General features: G+C 41.2%; 1 protein-coding gene across 2 annotated transcripts in view; it reads right to left on the reverse strand.

Moving 5' to 3' along the window:
• TTC7B (tetratricopeptide repeat domain 7B) overlaps positions 1-12,179 on the reverse strand; it is a 154,835-nt gene extending 142,656 nt beyond the window's left edge. For both annotated transcript variants that reach the window (XM_080396701.1, XM_080396700.1), the window contains exon 1: positions 1,681-12,179. In XM_080396701.1, coding sequence (XP_080252827.1) covers positions 1,681-1,801 — 121 coding nt within the window. In that variant the 5' untranslated portion in view covers positions 1,802-12,179. The remainder of the gene's footprint in view (positions 1-1,680) is intronic.
• Positions 12,180-12,993: the final 814 nt, after the last annotated feature.

Below are 12,993 nucleotides of genomic sequence, written 5' to 3' on the forward strand. Positions count from 1 at the left end.
TCCTGTGTTAATCCACCACAAAAGAAAGAATCCCTTATGATCACTTAGCTTAGTGATTGTTACTGTTCTCAGTTAGCTAGAACTTGGAAACCATCAACATTGACTTAATCATTCCTGTGCTGCCAGAAAGAAACAAAATCTACATATGATGCTTTCCCGTGTTGTAAAGATCAGGAAATGTTCAATAATTTGTATTTTGAGTGGTACACAATCTGTAAGTTACCATAATAGGAAAGTCACTTAAGTGTGAAGTTAAGCAGACTACACAATCTTCTCTGATATGCTTGTTAGGTAAAAAGTATTCAGGTAAGAGAAATTTAAGTCGAACTGTCAATAACACGGTCCGCCTAGCTCTCCCTACCTGTCTGAAATACCTTAGCGTATCTTAAAGCTATGAAGAACACACTTCTCAGCCAGACAGCCAAAAAACATTTGCCTTTGCCTGAATTGATCTCTAGCTTGTTCATAGTCTGTAACCCAATGAAGCACGTCCTAAAACTAAACATAATACCTTCCATCTTTTCACTTGTGTTTATTTTTAGTTAGTGTAATACCAGTGTGTTTCAGGATCATCACCCAGTTGTTCTTAAGGCCAGTGCGTGTAAGGTTATCTACTAGCCAGCCATTTATTCTTAAATTCTCTCTCTTCTCTTTACTTTGATCCAGACTTTTCCTGTATCTGTATTTCTATAGAGCTGAATCACGCAGTTTTCTTCCTTGGCTAAGCACGCAAAGCTATCGCTGCTTTTGCAACATACCGCCAGTGACACCAACCTTACACCTTATCATCTCTCTCTGTTAACTTGTTACCTCTGAATTGACCCCAAGTTCTGCCTCTGCAGACTTGATTTCTCTCGAAAAATACCCCCGGCTCCACCTCAAGCAAACGAGCGAGCCCAGAAAGACACACACCATCCCCACCTCCCTTCTCACGAACAGAAGGAAGGCATCCACGCCAAAGAGGACTTCCCTGCATCTCCCGTTTGTCAGGCACTTCCATACCTCAGCATGAAGCACTGCTTTCCACCTCCTTCAGCTAAACGTTTAAAAGTTTGTGAGGTAAGAACCAAGAGAGCCAAGCAAACCACTCGGCGTTTTCACAAGAAAATAAACGAAGCCGCGCTATATGGCTGAGGTACGTTTTCAAGAAAGGACAGAAGCCTTCACAGGACAGGCTGGGCACAGACGCTCCGGCCGTGCACAGCAGCCAGAAGGGCATTCAGAGCCTTATGCACGCTGTCAGTGTGTGTGCCTGCAAAGCCGCAGCACTCCCGGTAAGGCACCGGACTGCTCAGCAGCCCAGGACGTAAATCCACACGGCCCCGCCGCCGGCGAGGCGAAGCGCGGCCTCCCTCCGGCGCCAGGGGTGCTGGAGGCGGGGGCGAGCGCCCCAGCTCTCCTGCCAGGGCCGCCGGCCGAGGCGCCCCGCACGCCGGGGTCGGGCCCTGGGCGCCGCCGCCTCCCCGCCCCGGGGCTCCTGCTCCGCGGGGCCGCGCCGGCCGGGCCGCCCCGACCCGCCCCACGCCCCTCCAGCGGCCCTCGCGCCCCGCCGCCTCCCCGGGCACCGCGGGGCGGCCCGCAGGCCCCTCACGCCGGCCCGCCCGGCTGCACCTGCCGAGCCCGGCGTAAGAGAGACCCGCCGGCCGCCCCCCCGCCGCGGCCTGCCTCCCCGCGCCGCACCGTTAGCGATGAGCTTGGCCGAGAGCTGCTTGACGAGCTCGGGGATCCGCTCCCACTGGCACTCCGAGCGGCACCGCTCGATCTCCGTCTCCAGCCGCGAGCCCGCCTTCTTGGTGGCCATGGCCGGGCCGGGCCCGCGGGCCCCGGCGGGGGAAGGGGCCGGTGCGGCGGGAAGGAGCCGGGGCCGGGGCCGGCAAAGGACGGCGGCGGCGCCGGGCGCCTGGGCGGCGGCAGCGGCGACCGAAGCGGCGGAACTTGAGGGCTGCGGCCCGCGCCGCGCTGGCGGCCGAGCGGCGGGCGTGGCGCCCCCTGCCGGGCGACGCGGGGCGGGGCGGCGCCGGGCGGCGCGGGGCGTGGCGTGGCGGCGGGGGCGTGGCCGCGGCCTGAGGCGGCAGCGTCCGCCGCGGCTGTGCGCGGACAGGGCCCGCTCGGCTGCCCGCGGGAGGGGGGCGGGTTCCAAAGAGCGGAGCGGAGCGGCCCGGCCGGCAGCGGTGCAATGGCGCAGCGCGGGAGCGGAGCGGAGCTCGCCTACTGCAACAGCAAGAGAAGAAATCGGTGAAAGCGCTTTCTGCCAGTGCGCGGTGTAGGGATCAGAGAACGCCGAACGGCTCACAGCATGGCGTCTTACTGGGGAGCGAAGGCGATTAAATGAAAAATGAAGCAGGAAAGGAACGATAATTCAAAACCTCTGATCTCGTGATTACTCATTCTTTTACACATAAGACTATAAAAACTAATATTTCAACTTCTGAAGAGTTCGTTTGCTTATGAAGATTATTTGTGTTTATTCACACCAATTTTAGCACATTTTGTTAGCACTGAACACATCAATTCAGTAAATGCTACCAGCAAAAGAATAGTATCAAAATATTTCCCTAACAGTTCATCAGGCACGTTATCCCGCCAGCTACTACTCCTGAAGCAAGACAGCTATGCAAAAAGAATCTGTGTATTTCCAAATGCATTGGAACAATGGGGAAATCTGCTTTAACGTTAACGGAACATGCACGCACCTAAGACTGCTCTGAGAAGATGCCATTGTAAGTGACCGATAATCATATAAAGCAATTGAGCTGGAATGAACAGCGTAAAAGTGATCCCAAAGTCTGATCCTGCATACTTTGTCAATTGCCACTTATTTTTCAAAATGAAACAAAGCATTGGTTGCTGGAAATGGGCCTGTTTAGTGAACCCTTGGCACAGACTGCAGCATACATGTACTCTGCGAGAAACACTCTGCTTATTAAGAGGAGATAACTGGCTTGCTCAAAGGTACAGAGATACCTGGTGTCTGAAAAGGATGTAAAATTAAATTACAGAAAAGTAACTTAAGATATATTGGTCAACCATTTTTCCTTACACCATCTCTCCCACTCCAATCCTCCCAAACACAGCGCAGTAAGAAAAACGATGGGATGTTCCATTTGATTTCATGAGCTTGGACTGAAGAAACAGAAACTTTCAATACACAGCAACACACCAATTCGCTGCTCTGATACTTCTGGGAATGTGAAAATAAACCTGTTAAAGTAGTTGTCTGCGCTAGCACTCCATACAGAACTATGAGAAACAGAAGTGATGGAGGTTTAAAACTGGTAAAAAAAGTAAAAGTTATAGTGACTATAAACTGACTAAAGTACTATTTTAATCTCTACAAAGGTATTAAACATTCTATAACAAGGAATCAGGCAACATAGTCAAACAGAATGCTAGGGACTCATATGAGAGAAAAAAATATGCACGCAAACTTCCAAGATCCTTAGTTTTTATTCTACAGTGAGGTTTTCTGGCTTCTTAGGCAAACACTATTCAAGGCTAAAGTGGTAGGAAGCAAACCTCACCTTTGTTCTAGCTTTCCTTTATTCTAAAAAAAAAAAAAAAAAGAAAAAAATTTAAAACTTTTCACGACAGCTTTGCTGAAGTCAGCTCACTGGTATGGAGGCTTGAGAGAACAGGCTAGTCAAAGCTTAACATCCAATTTGTGTCAAAGGCTATCAATGCTTAATGGCAAGCATTTTTCCACTATTTACAGCAAAAGTGTTTAATATGCAAGTTTATCTAGTACTCTGGTTTTAGTCTGCCACACCAGCCAGGGGTTTGGGATTTTTTCCCCAAGTAGAATTTGTCTGAAGCTGCTAAGCAAAGTGCTAATTATGACAACAGTTTTCCCCCTCAGTTTCTATAGGATACATCACAGAAAGATGATTTTGAGGGAAATATGTTAGAGAAGACAGCACAAAAATCCTCGGTTTATCTCCACAAAGTGTAAAATAGAATTAAAAGGCACCTTTTCCCCAGCACAAGTCCTTATTTTATCAATTTATCTTTTGATTCAAATCAACATCTTTAGTGTCTATTAAGATGTTAAACATACTCTATTTGCAAGTGATCAAAGAGATGCAATTAAAATATTATTTTTAAAGTAATCATGTTTAACTTCTACTACCGTCTGCCATTTTCTTAAATGCAAAGCGCAGAAATTTTCAGGCCAAAAATGCATTCATGTGAGAAGTAATTTCTCTACAGTGAAGAGCACAACTCAAACATTATAGAAGCAAATATTATACTGGTATGTAAGTGTTGTTCTTCAGTTAGCATAACACTGTTAGTGAAACAAGGTAACTGCAGAGTTCTCTATTCCTACTGAAGCCAGTAATCTCTGTAAAATTTCTATCAGACCATATGAAAATTGTTAGAGAAAATAATCTCACAGTGATGCTTTGTTCCTTTTTGAGAATATCAAAATGCAATTTAAAGAGAAGTGAGACTGAGCAGCGTCCATAAAATCAACAGTTTGATGACACACGTTATAAAACCTGCCACCCCTACCTCATAGCAAGGAATAATGCAGTCATATAAGTACTGAAATATGCTTTATCAAAACAGTAAGTATTTCAAGGTTTTGTACTTAGATCAGTTCATTTTCTTAAAGATAAACAGTCACATCTGTGAATGTGCAATATTTTGTAAACCATTAAGCCCTCACTGCTGTTTGAGTGTTACAGTCACACACAAAACAATTCAGGAAAACCTGGGAACCTGGAAAACATTTTTTTCCCCCCTTTCACAATGGACTTTTTTGTAGTTTGTTGCTTTCAAGCTGATTCAATTCATACTGCACTTGTCAAATAATGGACAGTGCAATTGATATTAAAAGGAATGTATGCCTGTACAATCAGGCAAATACTTTTTTTTCACTATTGTATGAAATCTCTTGATGTTAATTCTTGGTCTTTAATAAATGACAATGCTAACAGTCATTACTATTGATAGGCTGAATCTGAAGTTTAATTACTAATTGTGCTGCAAAACATAAAAGTCAGACTCCCAAAGAAATCCTTTCCAAGCTCATTTATACTAAATAGGAACTGGCATCACCAATGAAAGGGCAACAAAGAGTATCACTCAACTAGTAATATATATTTAAAATCATATTGGTTTAGCCCAATGTTTCATACTGCATTTTAATTACGTCATACTGTTTCTAGAAGTATCCTCCACATCACAAATACATATTTTAAAAAAAAGTCATCTCCCCAAATCAAAAAAAAGCACACTTCACTGGTGTTTATAAGCTGAAAAGAGTATTTATATCTGAATTGCTACTTATTCCACAAGTGTATTTTCACAAAGCTATACTGCCAGTGAAGTTGTTATCCTATATTAACATGTAGTAACTAATAGGACACAAAATGGGAAGAAAAATACCATAGTTTGCTGTTTCTCATGTTTATTGTGACAGTGCAAAACTTTCCAGCCTTGTTCACAGGTCTAAGGATTTAAAATCAATGCTTTGGCTACTTTTAACTTCAGGGAAGAACCAAGGTAAGATCTAATCATGGATCTTCCATTTTGTTACACTCATGGTAAGCCTCTTTCCCGCTGTATTTCAAACTGTTGTCCCACACAATGATGCCCATAGGATAGCAGGTAAAGAGAGTCTCCACACTGCCTTTGCAGAAGAAAACTGGTAAGATACAGTTCAGCAAAATTCTAGATGTGATCCAGACTGTAGCTTAATCTCTGACTTCAACCAAAAACCCCCAATCTTCCCAGACAAATTGAACCTCAGTGGCGAAGCCATTTTCCTATTCTTGATTGATTCATTTATGCAAAATGTGTTCAGAATAGAATCATTCTAAATTTAAAAAAATAATTACATATTTTCAGAAAGATGCAAGCTTCTTACAGTTTAATTAGCCCATTGCATTTCAGTTCCTTTTGTTATATCCAGCATAGAAAGTGTCATGTACCATTTAAAACTATTTCTTAATGGCAAAAATAAGATACTTATTACATGTTAGGAAATTAGGAAACTAGATTTTAGTAAATACGAACCTCTTAATCTGAGCAAAGTCTCTTTAGCTGGCAAAGCAATAATGGCAGCTCTTCTCCGTGTAGTACAATTGTTTGATTTCATTACATTATTGGCTAAAATTGTACATAGGTTTTATTCCCAGATCAGTTTCTGCCTACACAGGGGATCACTGTCTTCACATAAATTGCTGTTTCAAACTGTACTTCTGTGACCACTTAAGAGAAGATGAAGATCAAGTGTTTCTCACATTGAATTTGAATGCATCAGTTCAGTTACATCTCTTATTCAGTTCCTAAGTTCAATACCTTTAAATAAATTCAATTATTACATAGAAGCAAAGCTTTGAATTTCACTTTTTCTTCCTTTTTTAAATTTTATTTTTGTACTGTTACTAGCTACTCATTGGCAGTAAAAATAATTTGTATTTAATAAATATCAATATTTTCCCCATTGCTATTTAAATACATCTGCGACAAACGATGGCTAAATTTGAAGCATCTACGGTGTCACACCGCATTCAAACATTTTCCTTGCCGCCAGTATTACCAGTTAAACAACTTGCCAACTACATTGCCAGACCACCAGAGGGAGTCTAAAACTACATATAATTTCTGAAAGTTTCTAAACCTATAGGCTAGTTTAAAACATTATGAGAAACTCCTGTAGGTTGTGAAAACCACGACAAATTGATAAGAAAGATGAAATAAATCAGAGGAATATATGGAGATCAGGAGTTGCTGAGGCTAAAGATAATGAAAAAAATCTAGCAAACTCATTATTACATTACTGTCCAGAGGTAAGAAAAAAATGTTTGTGAAATAGAATGTTCAGCAACCGATTTTGGTCTGTGTTTGAAAGAATGAAACCCATGAATTTAAATTATATTTTACGATTACTTTAATAACTGGAGAGAAGTCTTAAAAATCAGTAGATCCAGAATTGGTACGCAAAAGTCTTAAAACAAATATTGCCCCCTTTGGTCTCATCACAGCCCTCTGAACAGCTCCTGGAATGCCAGGGGCACCATGAGGACACTTGGCTTGTGCCTGATTGCCAAAGGAAGGCAGAAAACAATGGCGGAGTGCAGCCTGTCTGGCCTCATGTGACCTTAAGAGAAAAACCTGGGAATTTGCATACAGGGTTACATTGTGATGCTCCAAAAGCAAGGTCCTTAGCAGAGGGGAGAAGACTTCCTAGGATCAGCTGGGGCAAATTCCAAGAGACCTGTACTTCAACTGGGCAGAACCAGTAACAGGAGTGCCAGCTGCTGTTTCTGCACAGCAAATATGAGTTAAGAGGCCCAGCCATAATAATTGGCAGAACCAACAAAATATTGGCTTTATGTTTTGGAAATTAAATTTTATGTAAAGACGACAACATTTACAAACAGATTAATAGAGAAAATAAGGTAAGAATACAAAGTTGGAGACATGACAAATTTATGTAGGAAATTAGATCTTTTAAAAAGCTGTCAGGATAATTAACTATTTGGTCAAAGATGCAGTGGATTCTTCATTCATCAGTCTTGATGTCTCCAAAACAAGACTGGATGCTTTTCAGGTAACACGAACTGGTTAAACGCAAGCTGTCAGCTCTATGGAAGACTAACTGATTTACATTTGATACCCTTCTCTACACAAGATGTCAGATAGGAAATCCCCCAAATCCTTGCTGTATTGCACAGTGGCGGCCTACAAAATACTGGGCATCACCAGGAAGGCTACTGAGAACAAAGCTGCAGGCATCCTTCTGCTACTCTGTAAACCATGGCACACCCGCACCTTGAGTGCTGCACACGTTTCTGGTCTCATTGGTTTGACTCAGTAGGACATTTCATATGCTCTTGCAATAATTCAGTTGGCTTTACACACTGCACTTACTTTATCTGACCCTACTCAACCTTTCAGAACTCTATTGCCTAACACTTCCTTTCATTAGCAGAAAGACAAGTTCTGCTTCTTTCTTTGAGATTGTCCAGAAATCAAATTTTTTCCTCTTCACGTACTCTACATCGTAACTCCTTTTTGTGAAAAGTTCAACTAGATGTTTCCACGGAAGGTTAGGACTGAGCTGCAGTTTATTTAAAATACAGGAACAGGAACAAGTCTCCAAAAGGTCTAGCATTTGCCTCAAACCACAGAACAGATCACTTCCAGTCTGCTTCACTGCCCTAGAGATCATTCTACCTATCAGCACAGACCAGGTAAAACCAGAACATCTGTGATTTGTTTAGCTGCTTGATAAAAACTGAAGTAGAAAGCAGTAATGTTACTGTGGCTACAGTTGGTTGGGATGGATGTGAACTACTGTCCTGTGGGCTTCATCCATCTTCAATTCACAAAGATGATTCATGAGCAAAGTTTCTGGAGAATAACTGTCAGCTTTCAGCGTCTTAGTGCTACTGCTGGGTCCAAGTACATGTTCTTGAAAATCTGAAGTTTCACATCGGTAGGACAAAGCAGATTTCTCCTGCATGCTTCTGACCTAACCCTACTTCAAAGTGCAAAAGGCAAACCAGTCAGCCAGATCTGACACCAGTGATTCAGAGTATGTTTAGATCCAAGTTTGCAGGTGCTATTTGAGTTTGTACCTTTTGATTTGCACTCTTTCTCCAAAAAAAGTTTTTCGGGATAATTTTAAAATGGTTCTTTTTGTAATTCTAACACTATTCATTCTGTTTATCAAATGTAACAGTTGTCTGAAGAGTAAGATACCTCTTCACTGACCATTGTATTTTAATCTAGAAATTTCTACACTTCTGATAAAGGGAAATGTTTGTCACAGCCTTCCTTCATATTTTTATTCCTTCTATGTATTGGACATTTGAATCTACAGTTAAGGGCAGAAAGCTCCATGCAATTGCCTTTCAGGGCAAGCAGAAAGACTAGAGAAATTAAAGAGCTACAAGGGTTAACATAGAAAGCTTAGGAAAGGAACAGAAGTATACAACATGGGGAGTAAAAATAAATAATAATGATTTAAAAAAAAACCCAAGCCCCAAACAAAGTCTGCATAACCTACTTAACCCAAATGCATGCTAGAAGAATGCAGGACTCTTCAGGTATACTGATAGCATTACACATCAGGACTTAAACATACAGGCATACTCACACATTTTTCTGCAAAACCAAGCTCCTGACAGTGCTGGAGATCAGTAATAGCTCAAACACTATCACAGTCTGTCTTAGAGACTTGTTCAGATACTTCTCCCTACTGCCACAAACATCCTTGGTTATTACCTACAAAACTGCCTTCAGCCAAGTATTATCTGCCTAGCATTCAGATGTTCAGCCTTTTTTTTTTTTTTAATTCTTCTGTGAGAACACAACTTCAAGAGTCTGAAGAACAATGGACCTGCAGACCACTAGCTGTCCAAAGGGAATAGCCACGCTGCTGCTCTGCACTGCGCACAGGTTTGGCAAGACTATCTTAAGGGAAACCAAGGTTGACTCCTTAATAATGACATGATGTACTTCTCTAGATTGCTTTGCATTAACTTTGAAGCCACCACAGTGACTAACCACACAATTTAGGGCAACAAAAAAATATTTATTTCTCAACACCATGGCCTGAAGAAAAAAATGGGCTGACTGAAGATCAAAACCATCATTATAGCTACCATTCCAACACAGCTGAAGAACCCGATTTGCCAAACACTGTCTATTCCATGGTGGTTAGCAAGACTTACAAACAAGTGAAAATATCTCCAAGACAGAAGCCTTGACAATAGATTTTCATAAACCTGTAGCTGTAACAGGACTGGCTATCAAAGGCTGGGCCTACCATCCTCCAGATCAGCACGGTTAGGCTTTAACAGCTCTAGAGAGGAGCGTTCAGCTGACAACTGCTTCCACAAATCTTTGACGAGTTCTGAGCATCTTCCAGAAAACAAGCTTTCTTGTATTTCTTCCACCACTGCATTCACAAGATCATCCTCTCTTCCAGCTCTTTCAAAATCAGAACCTATCCCCATTCATTTTCTGAATATTCCAATATCGGGTAAAATAAATCATTGCAATTACTTACCTTGCTGTTTGGTAAACTTCTACCACAAGGTTTTGCACTTTGTTGATGTAATTCAGTATTTTAGAGAAGTGCATACTTGTCAAAAAGAAAACTTCACTGTAATCTGTTGATAACTGGCATATAGTGAATTAGGGAAATCAGTGTCCATGTTGCTGCCTTTACCATTTGAAAATGGCACTATTTCCCTCCAAGAAAAAAGCTGATTAATCTGTTGGTTTGGTTTTTTTTCTTAAATATTTAAAACTAAATTTCTTCAATATTTTAGATTAAATGCAGAGACTGTTACTTCTTAAAAAGCAACGGTTTGCAGCCGGGATGTCCTGTACATTATGGTGTGACAAAGCCCTCAGCATTCCCTTCTTCCTGTTTTTTGTCCTCTCCCCCATCTCTGCACACTGACACAAGAAACAGCATGCACCGTTTCACTTACTGCAAATTACCACAGCCTTCTCCTTTATAACCAGCTGTCAGAATCTGTCACCAATTCATTTCTTGCCTTTCTAGCTTGCCATTTCTAGCTACAGAGGTAAGGCAGAAATTACAGATGATCTCTTCTGCTGGGACTCTAGCAAAAGATAAGTAATTTTGCAGGTTTCTTTCTCTACAAGTGGAAGAGATCAGTACAGTAAAGATATCTGTAAGCATCAGAATTTGCTGCAGTAGCATCTTAATGATAAGGCTGTCAAGCTTGAAAGCCAATGCCAAGCTTTTATTCATTTTTGTAAACCAGATGTAGGTTAAGATTAAAGGCCTGTTCTCACTTCACTGTTTAAGTTTTCCTTTTAATCTGACAGCTTTAAAATTGAACTAAGTGACCTGCCAGGGCTGCATACAGATGGACTGACACATGGCGATACACATTAAGTAGAATAATATTAACGCTTGAACTTAAAAGCACCAGGAATAGAGCATTTTGAGTTCTAATTTGTACAATCGCTGTACAATGAACACATCACCAGACAGTGAGATCCTGTTCCCTTAAGTAGGCATAGCTTCAACAGAATAACTATTATGTACACCAGAGCTACAGTATTTAAAGGATGAGAACTCATTAAGGAGTCATCTGAGAAAAGCTTTGAGCTACTTGCTGCTTTTGTGAATTAGTTTCTCTCCTCCACTTTATATTCATTTTGAAGGAAAAGGGATACATACTGTTATTAATGAGTAAGCTTCTACAGACAATGATACTATCGCTTAGTCACCTCTGTCAGCATAACTTGGAGACAAACTTTGAGCATTGTCCCCTCTGCATCACTGTCTTCAAATACAACTTCCCCCCCTTTCTTCTCACTTTGCCATAATTCCATAAACTAGTTTACACTTGAAAGCTTTTTTAACATAGCTGTATGTGTCACACAATCTCACACAAAACTGAGGTAAAATATACTTGATTAAATGTAGTTATATCAGCAAGGATCGGTAATACGTACATATATTTTAAACTAGATAGTAGTTACCTTTCCCAGCAGATGACTTTTGGTTATTCACCTGGCCTTAGCCTAAATCCTTAGATTTTCTCTCACTTATGAAAATGAACAGTTGATCACAATCATACTAATACAACTATGCAAAAACCCCAAGGAAAGTCCAATCAACATAAATGAGATGCCAATTTTAAGACCTGAAGCTTGATTTGTTGACAAATATCTATTGAGAAAAATGCAGCAAGTCTGCAATTGGTTTGCAATTTCCTGATAGGTTTTTGAGCAGTTTCTGAGCAACTGAAAATTTCTATTTTTCTCTGCTTTATTGTTGGCATTTCAAAAGGAAGTTAGCAGACTTCTGCACGGATTTTGTGAATACAGCCAGATTGGTTGCCAATTTTAAAAAGTGATTTTATGTGTAAATAGTATGGATTCCTTTCTACCTCTGAATAAAAGTATTAGTTTTCAAGAATGACACCATTATAACATATTAGGTTTTGCAATGCTTCATTACTACTATTAGTTTGGATTAACTATGAAAGCAATTAATCCAGTGTTAACCAAAATGCCTTAAACAAGTTAACAGGCCACTTATTTTCCCCTGTCTCTGCTGGCTGAGAGATGATACAAACACCAGAAACAAGAAAAGGGTAGAGCACGTGGCCAGAAGAAAGGATCAGGAATGGCTCTGTGAGTGACAGTAAGCTGTCAGACCGGCCCTACCATCTTGCCTGACTAAATACTTACCATTGATTCCCAGGTAGCTGCAGACTTCCCCTTCTATCACACAGAACACGAAGGCTGTCAAAATACATGGGGTTTCTACATTTCTCTGCTCTTGCTGCTTCAGGGCACAACAAACAAGACTGCTCCAGTTTGTCTGTGTAATTGAAAGCATCACTTTATTTACTAGTGCAGACTACAGGAATCATCCTAAGTTTTCTTTTCTACATAGGTGTACTGAACATCTAGAATTTATTGAACAAGTGGTATATAGAAATGCGGGATGTCAGGCAAGAGCTAGCAAACAGCTCTGCATTTCTCATTTTTTATAGGATCCAATGCCCTGTGGGTCAAAGGAGTAAACTGATAAGCATTTCTCATAGGTAGACAAAGATCAAAGCAGGTTTATCTCTTTACAGCAGAAACAGCCATGTTATTTCCTGTTCTCTCAATCCAGAATATTCAGTCAACTACCTTGACTGAAGAAAGGCAATGTCACATTGTGCAATGTAAAAATTAGTGCTGAGAAAGACTGTTAGATATGGGGGTAAAGAATGAAGACCACCAAACTTGGTAAAAACACCTGGAACTATACTTGAGGAATAACAAAAAATTCCAACTGAAGACCAAAATGTCATATAAAGATACACATGTGTGTAGACACACACACACACTCTCACAGACCTGCAGAGTTAGGAAATGTATTTATGCAGGGCAACTGGCAAGAAAACTTGCAATTCAGTGTTGGTGAATATTACACACACAGGGAGCTAGCAAGGGGAGAAATTTACCCTTGAAAACATCTTCCCAGAAGCCTCTCAT

This window comes from Falco punctatus (assembly GCF_963210335.1).
Source record: "Falco punctatus genome assembly, chromosome: 7".
NCBI classification, from domain to species: domain Eukaryota; kingdom Metazoa; phylum Chordata; class Aves; order Falconiformes; family Falconidae; genus Falco; species Falco punctatus.